Below are 21,947 nucleotides of genomic sequence, written 5' to 3' on the forward strand. Positions count from 1 at the left end.
CTCACCAACTGTCTTATACAACTGCAACATGACCTCCCAACTTCTATACTCAATACTCTGGCTGATGAAGGCCAAAGTGCCAAAAGCCTTTTTGACCACCTTATCTACCTGCGACTCGACCTTCAAGGATCCATGCACCTGTACTCCTAGATCCCTCTGCTCTACAACACTACCCAGAGGCCGACCATTCACTGAGCAGGTCCTGCCCTTGTCCAAGTGTGTTTTAGTTTAGTATTTTTAGTTTAGAGATACAGTATGGAAACAGGCCCTTCGTCCCACCAAGTCCATGCCGACCATTATTCACCCATTCACACTAGTTCTAGGTTATCCCATTTGCTCATCCATGTTCTAAAGGATAGTAAAGCACAATGAGCTGGAGTACCTCGACTGGTCAGTCAGTGTCTCTGGAGAGAATGGACAGAGATGTCTTGCTTCCTGAAGAAGGGTCTCAACCTGACATGTCACCTGTCCATTCCCTCCAGAGGTGCTGCCTGACCCTGCTGCATTACTCCAATACTTGGTGTTTTACTCAAGATTCTAACATCTGCAGTCCCTGGTGCCTCAACCCTAAAAGGGGTGCTGGATCAGAGCGATCTGGGGTTATACACACATATTTTATTGATGCGTTTATTGGCCAAGAATATTCACATACAAGGAATTTGCCTTGGTGCTCCGCCCGCAAGCGACAACATGACTGAGGTGAGACAAAACGTTTTCACCCAGAGAGTTGTGGATTTGTGGAATTCCCCGGCACAGAGGGCAGTGGAGGCCAAGTCACTGGATGGATTTAAGAGAGAGTTAGATAGAGCTCTCGGGGCTAGTGGAGTCAAGGGATATGGGGAGAAGGCAGGCACGGGTTATTGATAGGGGATGATCAGCCATGATCACAATGAATGGCGGTGCTGGCTCGAAGGGCCGAATGGCCTCCTCCTGCACCTATTTCCTATGTTTCTATGTTTCTATGACATACAGTGACAGTTAGGAATGACATATAAAACATTAATGTCATTGTTTTATGTGTCATACCTAACTGTCACTGTATGTCATGTTGTCACTTGCGGGCGGAGCACCAAAGCAAATTCCTTGTATGTGAATATACTTGGCCAATAAACTTATTCATTCGAATATAGTACAGCGTGGAAACAGGCCCTTCAGCCCACCTTGCCCACACCAGCCAACATGTCCCAGCTACACTAGTCCCACCTGCCAGCATTTAATGTTTTTAAGAAGGAACTGCAGATGCTGGAAAATCTAAGGGACACAAAAATCCTGGATTTAATTCCCGGGATGGCGAGATTGTCATATGTTGATAGAATGGAGCAGCTGGGCTTGTATACTCTGGAATTTAGAAGGATGAGAGGATATCTCATTGAAACATATAAGATTTTTAAGGGTTTGGACAGGCTAGAGGCAGGAAACATGTTCCCGATGTTGGGAGAGTCCAGAACCTGGGGCCACAGTTTAAGAATAAGGGGTAAACCATTTAGAACGGAGATGAGGAAAACCTTGTTCACAAAGAGGGTTGTGAATCTGTGGAATTCAGAAGGCAGTGGAGTCCAATTCTCTGGAGGCTTTCAATAGACAATATAGACAATAGGTGCAGGAGTAGGCCATTCGGCCCTTCGAGCCAGCACCACCGTTCAATGTGATCATGGCTGATCATCCCCAATCAGTACCCCGTTTCAAAAGAGAGCTCGATAGATCTCTTAAAGATAGAGGAGTGAAGGGATATGGGGAGAAGGCAGGAACGGGGTACTGATTGGGGATGATCAGCCATGATCACATTGAATGGCGGTGCTGGCTCGAAGGGCCGAATGGCCTACTCCTGCACCTATTGTCTATTGTCTATTTGGTCCATATCACTCCAAACCTGTCCTATCCATGTACCGGTCTAACTGTTTCTTAAACGTTGGGATAGTCCCAGCCTCAACTACCTCCTCTGGCAGCTTGTTCCATACACCCACCACTCTTGGTGTGAAAAAGTTACCCCTCAGATTCCTATTAAATCTTTTCCCCTTCACCTTAAACTTATAGTGGCAGGACAGATTGAAAAGTGGTTAATATGCTTCCAGATGTCTGGTCTTTATAAATAGAGGCATACAGCACAACAGCAAACAGATCATGATGAATCTTTATTAAGTACCAGCTCAGTCATGCTGAAGTATTGGATCGTGTTCAATTCTGGATGCCAGAGGTAAAGATGGCTAGAAGGATTTTGGAGGAGCTGTAGAAGGGATTTAGAGAGTTTAGTTTAGAGATGCAGTGTGGAAACAGGCCCTCTGGTCCGCCGAGTCTGTGCCGACCAGCGATCCCCTGTACACTAGTTCTATGTTATCTCTGTTTCCCATCCCATGTACTAGCGGCCATAAACAGAAGCCAATTCATCTACAATCCTGCACATCTTTGGAATGTGGGAGGAAGTTGAGTATAGAAGTTGGGGTGTAATGATAAAATTGTACAAGGCATTGGTGAGGACAATTCTGGAGTATGGTGTACAATTTTGGTCGCCTAATTATAGGAAGGATGTCAACAAAATAGAGCGAGTACAGAGGAGATTTACTAGAATGTTGCCTGGGTTTCAGCAACTAAGTTACAGAGAAAGGTTGAACAAGTTAGGGCTTTATTCTTTGGAGCGCAGAAGGTTAAGGGGGGACTTGATAGAGGTCTTTAAAATGATGAGAGGGATAGACAGAGTTGACGTGGATAAGCTTTTCCCATTGAGAGTAGGGAAGATTCAAACAAGAGGACATGACTTGAGAATTAAGGGACAGAAGTTTAGGGGTAACATGAGGGGGAACTTCTTTACTCAGAGAGTGGTATCTGTGTGGAATGAGCTTCCAGTGAAAGTGGTGGAGGCAGGTTCGATTTTATCATTTAAAAATAAATTGGATAGGTACATGGATGGGAAAGGAATGGAGGGTTATGGTCTGTGTGCAGGTAGATGGGACTAGGGGAGAATAAGTGTTCGGCACGGACTAGAAGGGTCGAGATGGCCTGTTTCCATGCTGTAATTGTTATATGGCTATATGAAACCGGAGCACCTGGAGATAACCCACACGGTTACAGGAAGAATGTACAAACTCCGTACAGACAGCACGCATAGTCTGGATCGAACCCAGGTCTCTGGCTCTGTAAGGTAGCAACTCTAGGGTGGATGATTCCTGTGATGTGGGACTTTAGTTATAGACCTTAGACAATAGGTGCAGGAGTAGGCCCTTCGGCCCTTCAAGCCAGCACCGCCATTCAATGTGATCATGGCTGATCATCCCCAATCAGTACCCCGTTCCTGCCTTCTCCCCATATCCCCTGACTCCGCTATTTTTAAGAGCCCTATCTAGCTCTCTCTTGAAAGCATCCAGAGAACCGCCCTCTGAGGCAGAGAATTCCACAGACTCCCCGCTCTCTGTGAGAAAAAGTGTTTCCTCGTCTCCGTTCTAAATGGCTTACTCCTTATTCTTAAACTGTGGCCCCTGGTTCTGGACGCCCCCAACATCGGGAACATGTTTCCTGCCTCTAGCGTGTCCAAGCCCTTAACAATTTTATATGTTTCAATAAGATATCCTCTCATCCTTCTAAACTCCAGAGTGTACAAGCCCAGCCGCTCCATTCTCTCAGCATATGACAGTCCCGCCATCCCGGGAATTAACCTTGTAAACCTACACTGCACTCCCTCAATAGCAAGAATGTCCTTCCTCAAATTAGGGGACCAAAACTGCACACAATACTCCAGGTGTGGTCTCACTAGGGCCCTGTACAACTTTGCGTTTGGTTCAGGACTCCAGCATCTGCAGTGGATAGATTAGAGAAAATGGACTTGGTCTCCTTGGAGCAGAGGATAAAATATGTCTTTAATGTCATGAAGTGTACAGGGACATAAGGAACTGCAGACGCTGGAGTCCTGAGCCAAGCACAAAGTACTGGAGGAAGTCAGCAGGCCAGGCAGCGCCTGTGATGGGAGCAGACAGACGGCATTTCGGGTTGGGTCTGAAGAAGGGTCCAGACCCAAAATGGCGGCTGTCCACTCCCTCCACGGGTGCTGCCCGACCCACTCTGTTCCTCTAGCACTTTGTCTTTTATTCAAAGATACGTGCAGAATCGACAAAAAAACTGTTTCCAGTTGTGGAGAAGACAAGGTGCGATAGATTTGCAAGGGAACCAAAAGCAACGTTTATTCATTTATTTTTACCCGGAGAGCAATTTGGTTGTGGAATACATTGCCAGGGATTATCGGTGACGCAGACTGCATTGTAGTCTTCTAAAGGGAGTTGAGTAAGGTTCTGAGCTTGTAGAACCATGGTGTTGGCATGTTCAGCACATAGAAACATAGAAAATAGGTGCAGGAGTAGGCCATTTGGCCCTTTGAGCCTGCACCGCCATTCAATGTGATCATGGCTGATCATCCAACTCAGTATCCTGTACCTGCCTTCTCTCCATACCCCCTGATCCCTTTAGCCACAAGGGCCACATCTAACTCCCTCTTAAATATAGCCAATGAACTGGCCTCAACTACCTTCTGTGGCAGAGAATTCCACAGATTCACCACTCTCTGTGTGAAAAATGTTTTTCTCATCTCGGTCCTAAAAGATTTCCCCCTTATCCTTAAACTGTGACCCCTTGTTCTGGACTCCCCCAACATCGAGAACAATCTTCCTGCATCTAGTCTGTCCAACCCCTTAAGAATTTTGTAAGTTTCTATAAGATCCCCCCTCAATCTTCTAAATTCTAGCGAGTACAAGCCGAGTCTATCCAGTGTTTCTTCATATGAAAGTCGTGACATCCCAGGAATCAGTCTGGTGAACCTTCTCTGTACTCCCTCTATGGCAAGATTGTCTTTCCTCAGATGATGTTGGTTGTCTCCGAGTGCTGACTTCGGTGGATTCCATTGTCGACTAGCTATGTCAACCTACGTCAACCGGCGACTGAGTTGTCTTCAGTTGTTGCCGACAGGGTCGTTGCTTGTCGCGGGGGGACGTAGGTTGTCGTAGGTGGGGTCGTAGGTGGACGTCCTAATGGGTCGCCGGTTGTCAGTAGTTTGCCGTAGCTTGATGTCGACTAGGTGGTAACTTGTTGTAGACATTGTTGTAGAGGAGGTTCCAGTCACCAGTTTTTCGTCGACCTGCTACGACTGTCGCTGTCGCCAACAGTCGCCGAAAAAAATCGCCTAAGTGGGACAGGCCCATTATGCTTCAACCAAGTCTGCTCTCAATTTTCTGACCTGCAGTGAACGCTGGTCTCTGAGGGAGACAGACACAAGGAGAGACTTTCAGGGCTTGTGGAGACAGGACAGCGCGGAAACAGCCCACCGAGTCCGTGCCGACTACCGATCACCCCGCACACTTGCACTATCCCGCACACACTCGGGACAAGTTGTAATCTTTACCGAAGCCAATCTACCTACCAACCCGCACATCTTTGGAGCGCCGGAGGAAACCGGAGCACCTGGAGAAAACCCACGCCGGTCATAGGGAGAATGTGCAGACTCCGTACAGACAGCGCCAAACCCGTGTCTCTGGCGCTGTAAGGTAGCAACTCTACTACTGCGCCTCTGTGGAAAAGGCTTGTGGAAGGAGCATGAAAAGCCTGTTTAACTTCATGGCTTGAGACGGAGAGAGTCAGAGACAAAGAAGGAAACACATTTCTGTGTGAATATAAATGTGATAGAAAAGGAGGCAAGGAGACAAAGATAAGAAAATATGGAAACTGGAGTCAATCATTCAACCCCTTGACTTGGACCCACCATTCAATTTAAATCACACTAAATCTACAGACAATGGAAATATATAATGAAAAACAGATAATGCTGAAAAAATCCAGCAGGTCAGATAACATCAGCGGAAAGATGAAGCAGAGATATGCAGCGCTATAGGGCGTTGGTCAGGCCACGTTTGGAGTATTGCGTGCAGTTCTAGTCATGTGGAGGTGGAGGCTTTGGAGAGGGTGCAGAGGAGGTTCACCAGAATAGACAATCGACAATACACAATAGGTGCAGGAGTAGGCCATTCGGCCTATCGAGCCAGCACCACCATTCAATGTGATCATGGCTGATCATCCCCAATCAGTACCCCGTTCCTGCCTTCTCCCCATATCCCCTGACTCCGCTATTTTTAAGAGCCCTATCTAACTCTCTCTTGAAAGCATCCAGAGAACCGGCCTCCACCGCCTTCTGAGGCAGAGAATTGGACGAGAGGGTTTCTGCTAACCCAAGTGGTATTTGGGACGTGGTTGCCAACCGGAGCACCCACACATGCAAACTCCACGCGGGTAACACCCAAGGTCAGGATTGAACCCTGGTCGATAGATAGATAGATATAATTTATTGCCACACAACCAGGGTTGGTTGGAAATTTGGGTTGTCAGCAGCAGTACAATAAAAAGAACACACAATAAAACTGTAACAACAAACATCCACCACGCATTCATCCTGTGGTGGAAGCACAAAAATTTGGCCAGTCCTCCTCCATTTCCCCCCCGTGTACAGGACCGGAGATGCCAGTCAGTCCAGGATCGGCTCTTCCTCACCGGAGACCGCGGCTTTAAGATGGTGTAGGCCGCAGGCCGGCGGTCGAGATTTAAAGTCCCCCGCCGCAGCCACAGAAGCACCGTAGACTGCAGGGCCGGCGGTCGAAGCTCACCTCCAGGGGTGATGGTAAGTCCATGCCGGCCCCGCGGTAGAAGTCGGCCGCGGGCCGGCAGTGATGGCTTCTTCTTCCCCCGGGTCCCCAACGTGAGATCCCGGGCTGTAGACGCCGCACCAGCTGGAGCTCTGCAGACCGCGGCTTCAGGCTGCGACTTCAGGCTGCCGGCTGCCATGGGCCAGCGATACGGAGCGCTCCCCTCCAGCAAGCCCCAGCGAGGGGTCGCCCAATCCACGCCGAGAGTCCACGCTGCGCCCGCCGCTGAAGCCCCGGGCGTGTCTCCGGGAAAGGCCCGGCGTCGATCCTTGATGTTAGGCACGGGGGAGGCGACCTGGAAAAGTCGCCTCTCCGTGGAGGAGGCGACCGAAGCGGTTCCCCCCTTACCCCCCACACCACCCCCACATAAAACACACGAAGAAACATTAAATACAGCACTTTAAAACATACTAAAAAATAAAAAATTAAAATGGTCACGTGAGCTGCAAGGCAGCGAGTTTACTCAGTGCACCACTGTGGTCACAACCCGGGAAACAACCTCTCCTGCCCCAATCCAATGTTATGGCTATTGTTGGGCCTTGCCTATGGTTCACCACATTGGAATAAGTAGTTAGAAGCAAGTTTATTTAGGTGGACAATACGCAGTACATAGAACATAGAACTGTACAGCACTGGAACGGGCCCTTTCGGCCCACAAGGCCTGTGCTGAATATGATGCTCACCCTAAACTGATCTCATCTGTCTGCACATGATCCATCTCCCTCTATTCCCTGCGCTTCCATGTGCCTGTCTAAAAGCCTCTTAAATGTCATCATCTTATCTGCCTCTACCACCACCCCTGGCAGCACATTCCAGACCCCCACCACCCTCTGAGTAAAATACTTGCCCCGCACATCTCCATTAAACTTGCCCCCTCTCACATTATAGCTATGCCCTTAAATGTTTAGTTTTCGTTCAGTTAGGAGATACAGGCCCTTCGGCCCACCGAGTCCGCACCGACCAGCGATCCCCGCACACTAACACTATCCCGTCACACCTAGTCGGGTCATTAATACCAAGCCAATTGACCTCCAAACCTGTACGTCTTTGGAGTGTGGGAGGAAACCGAAGATCTCGGAGAAAAACCACGAGTGTTGGCCACTTCAAGTTCAAGTTCAAGAGAGTTTATTGTCATGTGTCCCTGATAGGACAATGAAATTCTTGCTTTGCTTCAGCACAACAGAACATAGTAGGCATTGACTACAGAACAGATCAGTGTGTCCATATACCATGATATAAATATATACACAGGAATAAATAAACTGATAAAGTGCAAATAACAGATAATGGGTTATTAATAATCAGAGTTTTGTCCGAGCCAGGTTTAATAGCCTGATGGCTGTGGGGAAGTAGCTATTCCTGAACCTGGTTGTTGCAGTCTTCAGGCTCCTGTACCTTCTACCTGAAGGTAGCAGGGAGATGTCCACTCGGGGGGAAAGGTTCTGACTGTCTACCCTATCTATGCTTCTCGGACACACGCACATAGACTGGCAGAGCAGAGAAGACAAACAGGGAACTAAATAGTTAAGTGCAGATGGAAGCAGACTGACTAAAACGATAATAATTTTGAATTAGACATGACTATCTTGCAGCCGATCTTACAGTCGATAAAAATGTTACTGCTGCTGCTAATTGATCATTGCCAGCATGATTCATTCAGGCCTGCTTCACTGATACTCTGGCATTCACATACAGCTTTTTTAAATATCAAACAAAAAAAATTCATTAGCACAAATGACAAAACAAAGTAGTTGTACTTCCACAGAACTGATCAAATATTTCCCCGAAGCAAATTGAAAATGCAGTAACATATTCATCATAGCTTCGAAAATGCCTTGGAAATCCTGCACGCAAAGCCAAACAAAATAATGATTACAGTCATTAAATAGATGACATAAGGTCATAAGGTCATAAGTGAAAGGAACAGAATTAGGCTATTCGGCCCATCATTCAATCGTGGCTGATCTATCTCGCCCTCCTAACCCCACTCCCCTGCCTTCTGCCCATAACCCCTGACACCCGTACTAATCAAAGTACATTGGATTACAAGTATATACAGTAGTACATAGTACAATGTAGTACATAGAACGTAGACCAGTTGTATAGAGCTCTGGTGAGACCACATCTGGAGTATTGTGTACAGTTTTGGTCTCCTAATTTGAGGAAGGACATCGTTGTGATTGAGGCAGTGCAGCGTAGGTTCACGAGATTGATCCCTGGGATGGCAGGACTGTCATATGAGGAAAGATTGAAAAGACTAGGCTTGTATTCACTGTAGTTTAGAAGGATGAGGGGATATCTTATAGAAACATATAAAATTATAAAATGACTGGACAAGCTAGATGCAGGAAAAATTTTCCCAATGTTGGGCGAGTCCAGAACCAGGGGCCACAGTCTTAGAATGAAGGGGAGGTCATTTAAGACTGAGATGAGAAATTTGTGGAATTCCCTGCCACAGAGGGCAGTGGAGGCCAAGTCACTGGATGGATTTAAGAGAGAGTTAGATAGAGCTCTAGGGGCTAGTGGAGTCAAGGGATATGGGGAGAAGGCAGGCATGGGTTATTGATTGGGGACGATCAGCCATGATCACAATGAATGGCGGTGCTGGCTCGAAGGGCCGAATGGCCTCCTCCTGCACCTATTTTCTATGTTTCTGTGTTTCTATGTAACATAGGAACGGGCCTTTCGGCTCACAATGTCTGTGCTGAACATGGTACAAGTTCAAAGTATGTAGTTATTGTCACATACACCTAGTGTAGTGAATTCTTTTTGCCAATGCAGCACATAAAAAGAATACAACATAGCAATAATAAATAGATTCAACATAAAAACATCCCCCCACAATGGTTCCCATTATGGGGGAAGCCAGAGTCCAGTCCCATCCCCAATGTTCACCCATAGTTGGGCCTATGAGGCCTCCACAGTTGCCTCTACGAGGCCCATGTTCCAGGCCGTCCTCGCCGGGTGATGATGTTCCGGCGTCGGGAGAGTCCTCTCAGCCTTGGGAACCCTGGAACGGCCGCCTCCCTACTCGAGACCGTGGCTTCCGGAGCCGACAATGCCTCCAATGGAGCTCAACTGGCGATCTCGTCACGAGATCCCAGGCTCCCGATGAAGTTTCAGCGCCGCCGCCACCAGCTCCGCGATTTTTTAACGCCGTTTCCCAGCTCACCAGTTCCGCGCGGCGACTCAAGCAAGGCACCGCCCGCCCCGCATGGTGCTCCAGCGCTGCACCGCCGTCCTCACACCCGCGCATCTCGCCTCCGCCTCTGCCCCGCCTATTCGTAGGAAGGCCGAATCCTATTCCTGTTACTCTACACATCCTCCTCTATCCCCCCGTCCTAAACCGCCTCCATGCCTCCGTGCCCCGGGGCGATCCCCTCAGGAAACGCACGCTCCAGGCCCGCTGGAGGCCGCGAGACGGGTCGAAAGTGCAGCCCTGAGAAAACTGCATCTCCGACCATGTAGACCCTGAAAATTAGTTTCCCCCTTCCCCCCCCCCCCCCCTCCCCACACAAAAAAGCGAACTCCTCAAAAACCAACACTAAAACTAAAAATAAAAAAAAGATGAAAAACCGACAGCGCAGGCTACAGCATACCCCCTACAGTGCGCCATTATCTCATGGTACCTGCTGACTGATCAACCAAAAGTCCTATCCCTCTATACCCTGCACTTCCTTGTGTCAATCTTACACAACCTTAATCCCCTTTCCTATCTGCCTCACCACACCTCCACCCCCCCACAACTTCTGTATAAAAAACTTGTCGCACCATCCCTAACCTCATACGATGCCCCCAGTGTTGGCATTTCCAGCCTGGAAAAGTCTGAATGCTACCTACTATGCCTCTCAATGTGTTTTTAGGGAGGATTTGAAGATGGACAGTGAGGGGGCCTGTCTGATGTGCAACGGCAAGGTGTTCCAGAGTGCCGGAGCAGCAACAGAAAAGGCTCTATCCCCTCTGAGCTTCCGCTTAGACCTTGGTACCTCAAGGAGCAGCTGATCAGCTGACCTGAGGCACCGGGCAGGAGCATATTGGTGGAGCAGCTCAGAGAGGTAAGGCGGGGCGAGCCCATTCAACGATTTAAAAACAAATAAAAGAATTTTGAAATGAATTCGAAAGTGCACTATAAAGTAAGAAGTTGAGTACAGGAGCAAAGAGATCCTTCTGCAGTTGTACAGGGCCTTGGTGAGACCACACCTGGAGTATTGTGTGCAGTTTTGGTCCCCTAATTTGAGGAAGGACATTCTTGCTATTGAGGGAGTGCAGCGTAGGTTTACAAGGTTAATTCCCGGGATGTCGGTCTGTCATATGCTGAGAGAATGGAGCAGCTGGGCTTGTACACTCCGGAATTTAGAAGGATGAGAGGGCATGTTATTGAAACATATAAGATTATTAAGAGTTTGGACACGCTAGAGGCAGGAAACATGTTCCCGATGTTGGGGGAGTCCAGAACCAGGGGCCACAGTTTAAGAAAAAGGAGTAACCCATTTAGAACGGAGACGAGGAAACACTTATCACAGAGCATTGTGAGTCTGTGGAATTCTCTACCTCAGAGGGCGGTGGAGGCAGGTTCTCTGGATGCTTTCAAGAGAGAGCTAGATACGAAACGTCGCCAATTCCTTCTCTCCATAGATGCTGCCTCACCCGCTGTGTTTCTCCAGCATTTTTTGTCTACCTTTTGTCTACCCGAGTGAAAGGCCGGGATGGAGTAAATGTGGAGAGGATGTTTCCATTTCTGGAGGAGTCTAGGACCCGAGGGCATGGCCGCAGAATAAAATAACCTGCCTTTAGAAATGAGATGAGGAGGAATATTTTAGTCAGAGCGTGGTGAATCAGTGGAATTCATTGCCACAGAAGCCTGTGGAGGCCACGTGGAGATTGACAGATTATTGGTCAGTACGGGTGTCAGGGGTTACGGGGAGAAGGCAGAAGAATGGGGTTGAGAGGGAACGATAGATCAGCCATGTTTGAATGGCGGAGTAAACACTTAGCAGAATAGCCTAATTCTGCTCCTATAACTTACTAGATTAAGTGGGCCCCGTTGGGTTCCAGCATCACACGGGAGGGCTGGTCCCCCAACGTAAATTCCACCTCTCCACCAATTCCAATATTGGTAGCCAGTGGGGGGGGGGCGTTCTGAAGCGCTGATATGGGTGTTGTGGGCTGAAGGGATTGGTTTCCAGAGGGCTAGTATGGACATTGTGGGCCAAATGGATTCTTGGGCTGGCGGCTCAGTCACTCAAGTCTGGTGTGCTGGCAGCTCACTCACTCACGGCTGGTGGGCTGGCAGTTGACTGATGGCTATTCCTTGAAATTCCATTTCAAGCAGGGTGCAAGGCCACCAAATTCAAGTGCAGTTTCTTACCACTTCTAGCAGGGTGCAAGGCCACCAACAACAGTGAGTCGTGACCTCTCCCTCCTCCATCTTGCAGAGACTGAGCCACACCCACACTTCTGGGTTTTACAGCCCCTCTCCCCTCCCACCAGAAGGGGCGTGGCCTTCATGGCGTGATTGACCGGAGAGAGAACCTCAACATTTTTTAAACACTAATAACTCTTTTATTTTTCATCGATGGGAAAAACCCTCTTGTCCTGCGCAGCGGATGGGGACTCTGAGTAAGATGGCCAAAAATCACAGCCGCAAGTGGCAGCGTTTTTTCTAAAATCACTATACAGCGCAACAAGAAGTGGTGAAGATCAGTCTTTTACTAATATAGATTGACTTATGTGGGAGGAAACCGGAGAATACCCGGTCACGCGGTCACATGGAGAACGCACAATCTCCGTAAAGGCTGCGACCGCGGTCAGGATCGAACCCAAGTCCCTGGCGCTGTGAGGCAGCAACTGTACCGCTGCGGCACGACGTCTGTTGCCAGGGAAGAGATAAGAGTCTGAAGAAAGGGTCTCGACCCGAAAAACCCATTGCTTCTCTCCAGAGACGCTGCCTGCCCCGCTGAGTTCCTCCAGCATCTTGTGTCTTGTCTGCGGTTTAAACCAGCACCTGCAGTTGCCTCCCACACAAGAGCTCAGAATCTACAGAGGGATCTCAGCAGGGATCTCAGAGGGAGGATGCCTGTCGTGAATTATCGAGCTCTTGAACGCAGGAACATTTCGACGGGAGTTCTGAAACTAGTGCGTCAGGGTGCATCTGATAAATGAGGACTCATATGACCTTCTCCCATCAAACAGGCAGCTTCAAAGGCGAGAGAGTCACACAGTGAACTGAAGAATCGCTGAACACACGGTGAACGTTCTCACAACAAAGGGGGTGGTTTGCATACAACACATGCTGCCTTGACAGCGTTCAGAGGTGGTAGAATTAGTCGCTCTGCACCTATGCTGCTTCGAACATTACCAGGTCCTCAACATCAAACCTGACTATTCCTGTGTAAGACGATAATCCTAATCATTTTACAGTTACACGTACCGCCAGCTCCCTGAAGTCTGAACTTTGTAATTCTGCTGCAAGCTGTTTGAAGCTTCTGCAAGGCAAGAGAATGAGAGAGATAGGCAGACAGAGAGAAAGGAAGACGGATAGCTTTGTGTCGGAGTATGAGGGGAAATAGTTTTCTACCATGATCACGACATGCATGTTATACGAGACAATAGACAATAGGAGCCCTATCTAGCTCTCTCTTGAAAGCATCCAGAGAACCTACCTCCACCGCCATGTGAGGCAGAGAATTCCACAGACTCACCACTCTCTGTGAGAAAAAGTGTTTCCTCAGATGACATACCTTTATAGGAAGAAGCTTTTATGTGATTTATATGACGTGAAGGGGCTTCAGGGGAAACAGCCCCATGCTTGTGGCTGTCAAATATAGGCACAAAGTGCTGGGGTAAAAAAATATGGGCAACGTTTCAGGTTTCGGGTCCCTTGGCTGCTTGTCAATATTCCCAATGTTGGGGGAGTCCAGAACCCGGGGTCACAGTTTAAGAATAAGGGGTAAGCCAGTTAGGACTTAGGTCAAGAGGAAAAGCTTTTTCTGCCAGAGAAGTTGTGGAATTCTCTGCCACAGAAGGCAGTGCAGGCCAATTCACTGGATGGTTTCAAGAGTGGTAGATTTAGCTCTTAAGGCTAACGGAATCAAGGGATATGGGGAGAAGGCAGGAACGGGGTACTGATTGGGGATGATCAGCCATGATTACAGTGAATGGCGGTGCTGGCTCGAAGGGCCGAATGGCCTGCACCTGCACCTATTTTCTATGTTTCTATATGACGTGAATGGATCAGCTATTAAGAACGGAAAGTTATGAGTTATTTCTTTGTTTTGTATTATTTCAATAAACGACTAATTAATCAAGAAACGACGTCCGGGAGATTCATCTTTGCTGTCTTATGTGTATCGTGAGTGCGTTACGCTTTACCTTCAAATCATACTCGTCAAATTAATGGCAATCGAAATTGGATTAGACAATAGGCAATAGGTGCAGGAGTAGGCCATTCGGCCCTTCGAGCCTGCACCGCCATTCAATGTGATCATGGCTGATCATCCCCAATCAGTTCCCCGTTCCTGCCTTCTCCCCATATCCCCTGACTCCGCTATCTTTAAGAGCCCTATCTAGCTCTCTTTTGAAAGTATCCAGAGAACCGGCCTCCACCGCCTTCTGAGGCAGAGAATTCCACAGACTCACCACTCTCTGTGAGAAAAAGTGTTTCCTCGTCTCCGTTCTAAATGGCTTACTCCTTATTCATAAAGCATGTCCAAACCCTTAATAATCTTATATGTTTCAATAAGATCCCCTCTCATCATTAGAAACATAGAAACATAGAAATTAGGTGCAGGAGTAGGCCATTCGGCCCTTCGAGCCTGCACCGCCATTCAATATGATCATGGCTGATCATCCAACTCAGTATCCAGTACCTGCCTTCTCTCCATACCCTCTGATCCCCTTAGCCACAAGGGCCACATCTAACTTCCTCTTAAATATAGCCAATGAACTGGCCTCGACTACCCTCTGTGGCAGAGAGTTCCAGTTTCACCCCTCTCTGTGTGAAAAAATGTATTCTCATCTCGGTTTTAAAGGATTTCCCCCTTATCCTTAAGCTGTGACCCCTTGTCCTGGACTTCCCCAACATCGGGAGCAATCTTCCTGCATCTAGCCTGTCCAACCCCTTAAGAATTTTGTAAGTTTCTATAAGATCCCCTCTCAATCTCCTAAATCTAGAGAGTATAAACCAAGTCTATCCAGTCTTTCTTCATAAGACAGTCCTGACATCCCAGGAATCAGTCTGGTGAACCTTCTCTGCACTCCCTCTATGGCAATAATGTCCTTCCTCAGATTTGGAGACCAAAACTGTACGCAATACTCCAGGTGTGGTCTCACCAAGACCCTGTACAACTGCAGTAGAACCTCCCTGCTCCTATACTCAAATCCTTTTGCTATGAAAGCTAACATACCATTCGCTTTCTTCACTGCCTGCTGCACCTGCATGCCACTTTCAATGACTGGCATAAATCCTTCTAACCTCCAGAGTGTACAAGCCCAGCTGCTCCATTCTCTCAGCGTATGGCAGCCCTGCCGCCCGGGAATTAACCTTGTAAACCTACGCTGCATCCCTCAATAGCAAGAATGTCCTTCCTCAAATTAAGGACCAAAACTGCACACAATACTCCAGGTGCGGTTCATTAGGGCCCTATACAACTGCAGAAGGACTCTTTGCTCCTATACCCCAACTCCTCTTGTTATAAAGGCCGAACATACCATTTGCTTGCTTTCACTGCCTGCCTGTACCTGCATGCTTACTTTCATAGACTGATGTACAAGGAACCCCAGATCCCGTTGTACTTCCCTTTTCAAACTTGACGCCATTTAGATAGTAATCTGCCTTCCTGTTTTGCTACCAAAGTGGATAACCTCACATTTCTCCACATTAAACTGCATCTGCCATGCATCTGCCCACTCACCCAACCTGTCCAAGTCACCCTGCATCCTCAAAGCATCCTTCTAACAGTTCACACTGCCACCCAGCTTTGTGTCATCTGCAAATTTGCTAATGTTACTTTGAATCCCTTCATCTAAATCATTGATGTATATTGTAAATAGCTGCGGTCCCACACTTGCGGTACCCCACTAGTCACTGCCTGCCATTCTGAAAGGGACCCGTTAATCCCTACTCTTTGTTTCCTGTCTGCCAACTACTTCTCTATCCATGTCAGCACTCTACCCCCAATACCATGTGCCCTAATTTTTCCCAATAATCTCCTATGTGGGACCTTATCAAATTCTTTCTGAAAGTCTAGATACACTACATCCACTGGCTCTCCCTTGTCCATTTTCCTAGTTACATCTTCAAAAAATTCCAGAAGATTAATCAAGCATGATTTCCCCTTTGTAAATCCATGCTGGCTCAGACCGATCCCGTTACTGCTATCCAAATGTGCGGCTATCTCATCTTTTATAATTGACTCCAGCATCTTCCCCACCACCGATGTCAGGCTAACTGGTCTATAATTCCCTATTTTTTCTCTCCCGCCTTTCTTAAAAAGTGGGATCACATTAGCTACCCTCCAATCCACAGGAACTGATCCTGAATCTATAGAACATTGGAAAATTATCACCAATGCATCCACGATTTCTGGAGCCACTTCCTTAAGTACCCTGGGATGCAGACCATCAGGCACTGGGGATTTATCAGCTTTCAGTCCCATCAGTCTATCCAACACCATTTCCTGCCTAATGTGGATTTCCTACAGTTCCTCCGTCACCCCAGATCCTCTGGCCACTAGTACATCAGGAAGATTGTTTGTGTCCTCCTTAGTGAAGACAGATCCAAAGTACCTGTTCAACGCGTAAATGGAGCCTAAGTGGGACAGGCCCTTAACACACTCCAGCACCGTGTCTATTTTAAGATGAAATGGGAGAACAGGTATTTTTCCGAGTTTGTAATAATCTGAAAATAAAAACAGTAGGAAGACGCAGCTTTATTATACGCAATTACTGGGAGTGTTATTTTCTTAATGAGACGTTAATTATAGAGGAAAAAAAGATTTTCTTGTACCATCGAGGAAGGATTATTGTGTCTTCAGGGCAGAAATAACTCACTAATGAGGTGGTTTTGTTTGTATTGCTAAGGTATCAGATTGCAGATTCACCGACCTTGTTAGTACTTGGATCATATGCATGAGGGGAGAGAGGCATGGGATAACAATCCCACTGAGTGGCTTGAATAATGTAAAAAGGAGTAAAGCTCCTTATCACTTAGGCAATGTTTTCGGTGACTATAGGCTGTCGCTACCTGGTTGCCGGAGTGATGCCTGTATGGTCGTGAGTAGTCTCCTCATGTCACCTATCTCCCCCTGAAGCCCAAAAACCAATCAAATCTGCTCAACCTTACCCGCTGCCTCGAGGATATAAATTGCTGGATGGCCCAGAACTTCCTCCAACTAAATGAGAGTAAGTCTGAGGTCATCCTTCTCGGCCCCTCGGACTCAATCAAAATGATAGCAGGCAGCCTTGGAAGCCTTACCCCACTACTCAAACCTCACGTCAAAAACCTTGGCGTGATATTTGACTCGGCACCGAAATTTGACAAACAAGTCAATGCCGTGGTAAAAGCTAGCTTCTTCCAGCTTCGGACGATAGCTAAAATAAAACCATTCCTCCAGTTTGATGACCTCGAAAAGATCATCCACACATTTATCTCCTCCCGCCTAGATTACTGCAACTCCCTTTACACTGGCATCAGCCAATCTTCCCTGTCCCGCCTGCAACTGGTCCAAAACGCCGCAGCGAGACTCCTGACGGGCACCCGAAAAAGGGACCTCATCACCCCGATCCTGGCCTCTCTCCACTGGCTCCCTGTGCAGTTCCGTATACATTTCAAGATCCCTCCTTTATGTCTACAAAGCCCTCAATGGGCTTGCCCCCACCTACATCAAAAGTCTGCTCACCCACCACTCCACCTCCAGGTCCCTCAGATCGGCCGACATGGGTTTGCTGAACATCCCGCGGTCTAGGCAGGGGTGACCGTGCCTTTGCGGTTGCAGCTCCTAGACTGTGGAACAGCATCCCTCTTCCCATCAGAACTGCCCCCTCCATCAACTCCTTTAAGTCAAGACTAAAAACGTATCTATACTCCCAAGCCTTTCCTGACGTCCACTGAGCGAGGGCTATATGTATATATGTATGTAGTTTGTATGTTTATACTATTCTTATAACAAATGTAAAGCACTTTGGCCAACGAGAGTTGTTTTTTAAATGTGCTATATAAATAAATGTAACTTGACTTGACCTAAAGAGTCGTAATGTTTTTTCTGGTCGCCGCTGGATTTTGAAATGTTCAAAACCTTTCAGCAACTGTGGGCTTGACGTAGCTTGTCTTCTCCTGTCGTAGGTGCTGTCGTAGGTTGTCGCCAGTGCTGACTTTGGTGAATTCCATTGGCGACTACCTATGTCAATCTACGTCAACCGGCGACAGGTACCGGCGACTGAATTGTCTTCAGTTGTCGCCGACAGGGTCGTTGCTTGTCGTAGCTTGTGGACGTAGGTTGACTTTGGTTGTCTTAGGTTGTCACCTGTGTGGTCGTAGGTTGTCGTAAGTGTGGTCGTAGGTGGACGTCCTATTGGGTCGCCGGTTGTCGGTAGCTTGCCGTAGCTTGACTTCGACTAGGTGGTAGGTTGTTGTAGCTTGACGTACACAATGTCGTAGCGGGGGTCCAGTCGCCGCATTTTCGGCAACCTGCTACGATTGTGACAGTCGCCGAAAAAAATCACCTGTGGGACAGGCCCTTAAGAGTGAAGCTGGCGTATATTCTAAATGTGTAGGAAAGAATTGCGGATGCTGGTTTACACCGAAGATAAGACACAAAATGCTGGAGTAACTCAGAGAGACAGGCAGCATCTCTGGAGAGAAGGAATGGGTGACGTTCCGGGTCAATACCCTTCTTCAGTCTTCCAGCATTTTGTCTCTACTTTAGGTGCTGTATGATTCACTGGCTGCCGGCTGGTGTTGGGACATAGTGGAGTGGAGCACTTTAAAATTGAGTCACAGTGAGATTCTCTGCCTGCGTGCCCAAGGTATGCTAATAGTCACCACATAAAGGGCACTGACAAAGTTACAAAGTATCCCCACGCCGGGTCCTACATTGTTCACCACCACCCCCCCCCCCCCCCCCCCCCCCCCTTGGTTTCTTGGCTTCCTGGTCCTCCAAAATATTCCAAATGGAATTTACGCTGGAGGTGGATCCTCCATTGTTCTTCCCCCTCTGCCCCTCATGGTGGATCTTCCGTGCCCTCATCAACAGTGGAGGCTTCCAAGCCTCTGCCGTGAGGCCATACTGCCGCCACCGAGACCCCACCGCCGCCGAGGCTCCTTCTCCAGCGAGGCTCCACCACCACCGAAGCTCCACCACCAGCGAGGCTCCACCACCACCGAGACCCCACCGCCACCGAACCTCTAACGCCACCGAGGCTCCACCGCCGCCACCGAGGCTCCACCGCCACCGAGGCTCCACCGCCGCCGAGCGGGCACGGCACAGTGGGGGCCGGCACGGTGACGCAGCAGTAGAGTTGCTCCATCTTAGCGCCAGAGCCAGGGTTCGATCCTGACTACGGGTGCTGTCTGTACGGAGATTCTACATTCTCCCCGTGAACGCCTGGGTTTTCTCCAGGATTTCCAGTTTAATCCCACACTCCAAAGACATACGGGTTTGTAGGTTGCTTGGCTCGGGCAAAATTGTAAACTGTCCCTAGTGTGCGTCGGGTAGTGTTACTGTACGGGGTGATCGCTGGTCGGCACGGACTCGGTGGGCGATGGGGCTATTTCCCCGCTGTATCACCACGGTCTAAAGTCTAAACATAGAGCAGTACAGCATAAGAACAGGCCCTTCAGCCCACATTGCCCATGTTGAACATGATGACGTTAATCTAATCACCATGTCCCCCAGGTGTTCTAGAGCATTCAACATTCATACCGTTGGGTTGTAAACTACTCGAACAAAATATGAGGATTATTTATTTAGCGATTCCTGGCGTCAATCCTAAAATTAGGCAGATTCAATTATAGCATCAGGAATGAGCCTGGTTTTTGTAAAGATTGAAGAACATTCGGGATAAACCGTAGAAACAAGGAACTGCAGGTGCCAGTTCACAAAAAAAGTCACGCAGGCTGGAGTAACTCAGCGGGTCAGGCAGCATCTCTGGAGAGAACATGAATAGATGGAGTTTCGTGTTTCAATCCTCAAACTGAAACGGGGGTTATGGGGAGAAGGCAGGAGAATGGGGTTGAGACTTGAAAGATAGATCAGCCGTGATTGAATGGCGGAGATGGTGCGAATGGCCTAATTCTGCTCCTATAACTCATGACCTGCTTGTGGTGAGGGTAACAATTAAACACTCTTGATTCTGTCTTAACTCAACTTTATCTTGTAATTCTGAAGGGGGAGATTGATCCTTTTTATGTTAGGTTGAAGAGGTCTCCATCAATAAAAAACATTCCAAGGGAGGAACTGCCTTTGATTTTGTCTTATGCACTGAATACTTAACATAGTGGCATCATCACCTTGAGCTCCCATTTGAAAATTCTACGTTATTGAATTCAATAGAACTGGATCTCGGAAGGAGAGTTCAACGAGTTATTGTGTTGACACATATGTCAACAGCAGAAGATAGACTATTATTGTAACTCTAAATTGTGTTCGAAGGTCATTACTCAAAAGTGCTGTTGTTGGACCTTTCGCAGAGTGAAAGAAGCCCTTTAGATAAGCATCCAATTTTTAAGAACGTGAAAAGGTGTAAGGTGAGAGGGGGAAAGGTTTAATAGGAACCTGAGGGGCAACTTTTTTACACAGAGGGAGGTGGGTATATGGAACGAGCTGGCAGAGGAGGTAGTTAATAAAGAAACTAAACTAAAACTACACTAAACAGCGTTTAAAAGATACTTGGACAATAGACTATAGACAATACGTGCCATTCGGATCCGATCCAGCACTGCCATTCAATGTGATCATGGTTGATCATCCACAATCAGTACCCCGTTCCTGCCTTCTCCCCATATTTTTAAGAGCCCTATCTAGCTCTCTCTAGAAAGCATCCAGAGAACCTGTCTCCACCGCCCTCTGAGGCAGAGAATTCCACAGACTCACCGCTCACTGTGAGAAAAAGTGTTTTCTCGTCTCCGTTCTAAATGACTTACCCCTTATTCTTAAACTGTGGCCCCTGGTTCTGGACTCTCCCAACATTGGGAACATGTTTCCTGCCTCTAGTGTGTCCAAGCCCTTAACAATCTTATATGTTTCAATGAGATCCCGTCTCATCCTTCTAAACTCCAGAGTGTACAAGCTCAGCTGCTCCATTCTCTCAGCATATGACAGTCCCCCCATCCCGGGAATTAAACTTGTACTTGGACAGGTACTGTACATGGATGTAAAAGGCTTAGAGGGATATGGGTCAAATGCAGGCAGGTGGGACTGGCAGTGATGGGGCATCTTGGTCAGCAGGGATAAGTTGGGCCGAAGGGTCTGTTTCTATGCTTTCTGACAATAATTTCGATTTGGTTTGTATTTGAAGGAGGCCATTTGGCCCAATGAGAAAGTGCGAGCTTTCTCAAATGCAATACTTTAGTTTAGTTCAAAGATACATAGAAACAGGCCCTTCAGCCCATTGATAAACCGTTCGCACGAGTTCTATGTTATCCCACTTTCTTACCCACCCCCACCAATTTACAGAGGCCAATCACAGTTCTATTGGGGGAAATATATGGCGGCATGGCTGACAGAGACCCGGGTTCGATCCTGACCTCGGGTGCTGTCTGTGTGGAGTTTGCATGTTCTCCCTGTGACCGCATGGGTTTCTTCCGGGTGCTCCGGCTTCCCCCACATCCCAAAGACGCGCGGGTTTGCAGGTTATTTGGCTCCCAGTGTGTAGGGAGAGGATGAGAAAGTTGGATAACACAGACCTAGTGTGCAGGAAGGAACGGCAGATGCTGCTTTAAACCAAAAATAGACACAAAAAGCTGGAGTAACTCAGTGGGACAGGCAGCATCTCTGGAGAGAAGGAATGGGTGGCGTTTGGGGTCGAGACCCTTCTTCAGACTGGTCAGGGGTAAGGGAAACAAGAGATATAGACGGTGATGCAGAGATATAAAGAACAAAAGATAAAAGATATGAATAAAAGATATGCAAAGAAGTAACGATGATAAAGGGAACAGGCCATTGTTAGCTGTTTATTGGGTGAAAACGAAAAGCTGGTGCAACTTGGGTGGGGGAGGGATAGAGAGAGAGGGAATGCCCCTTGTTGGCTGCTTTCCCAAGGACGTGTGAAGTGGAGATG

The 21,947-nt window shown here is 47.9% G+C and overlaps 1 protein-coding gene across 1 annotated transcript in view; it reads right to left on the reverse strand.

Moving 5' to 3' along the window:
- LOC116987847 (dedicator of cytokinesis protein 2-like) overlaps positions 1-21,947 on the reverse strand; it is a 1,012,655-nt gene that overhangs the window by 239,526 nt on the left and 751,182 nt on the right. The window contains exon 30 of the mRNA XM_033044139.1: positions 7,469-7,499. Coding sequence (XP_032900030.1) covers positions 7,469-7,499 — 31 coding nt within the window. The remainder of the gene's footprint in view (positions 1-7,468; positions 7,500-21,947) is intronic.

Source organism: Amblyraja radiata, chromosome 1 (assembly GCF_010909765.2).
Source record: "Amblyraja radiata isolate CabotCenter1 chromosome 1, sAmbRad1.1.pri, whole genome shotgun sequence".
In the NCBI taxonomy this organism is placed as follows: Eukaryota; Metazoa; Chordata; class Chondrichthyes; order Rajiformes; family Rajidae; genus Amblyraja; species Amblyraja radiata.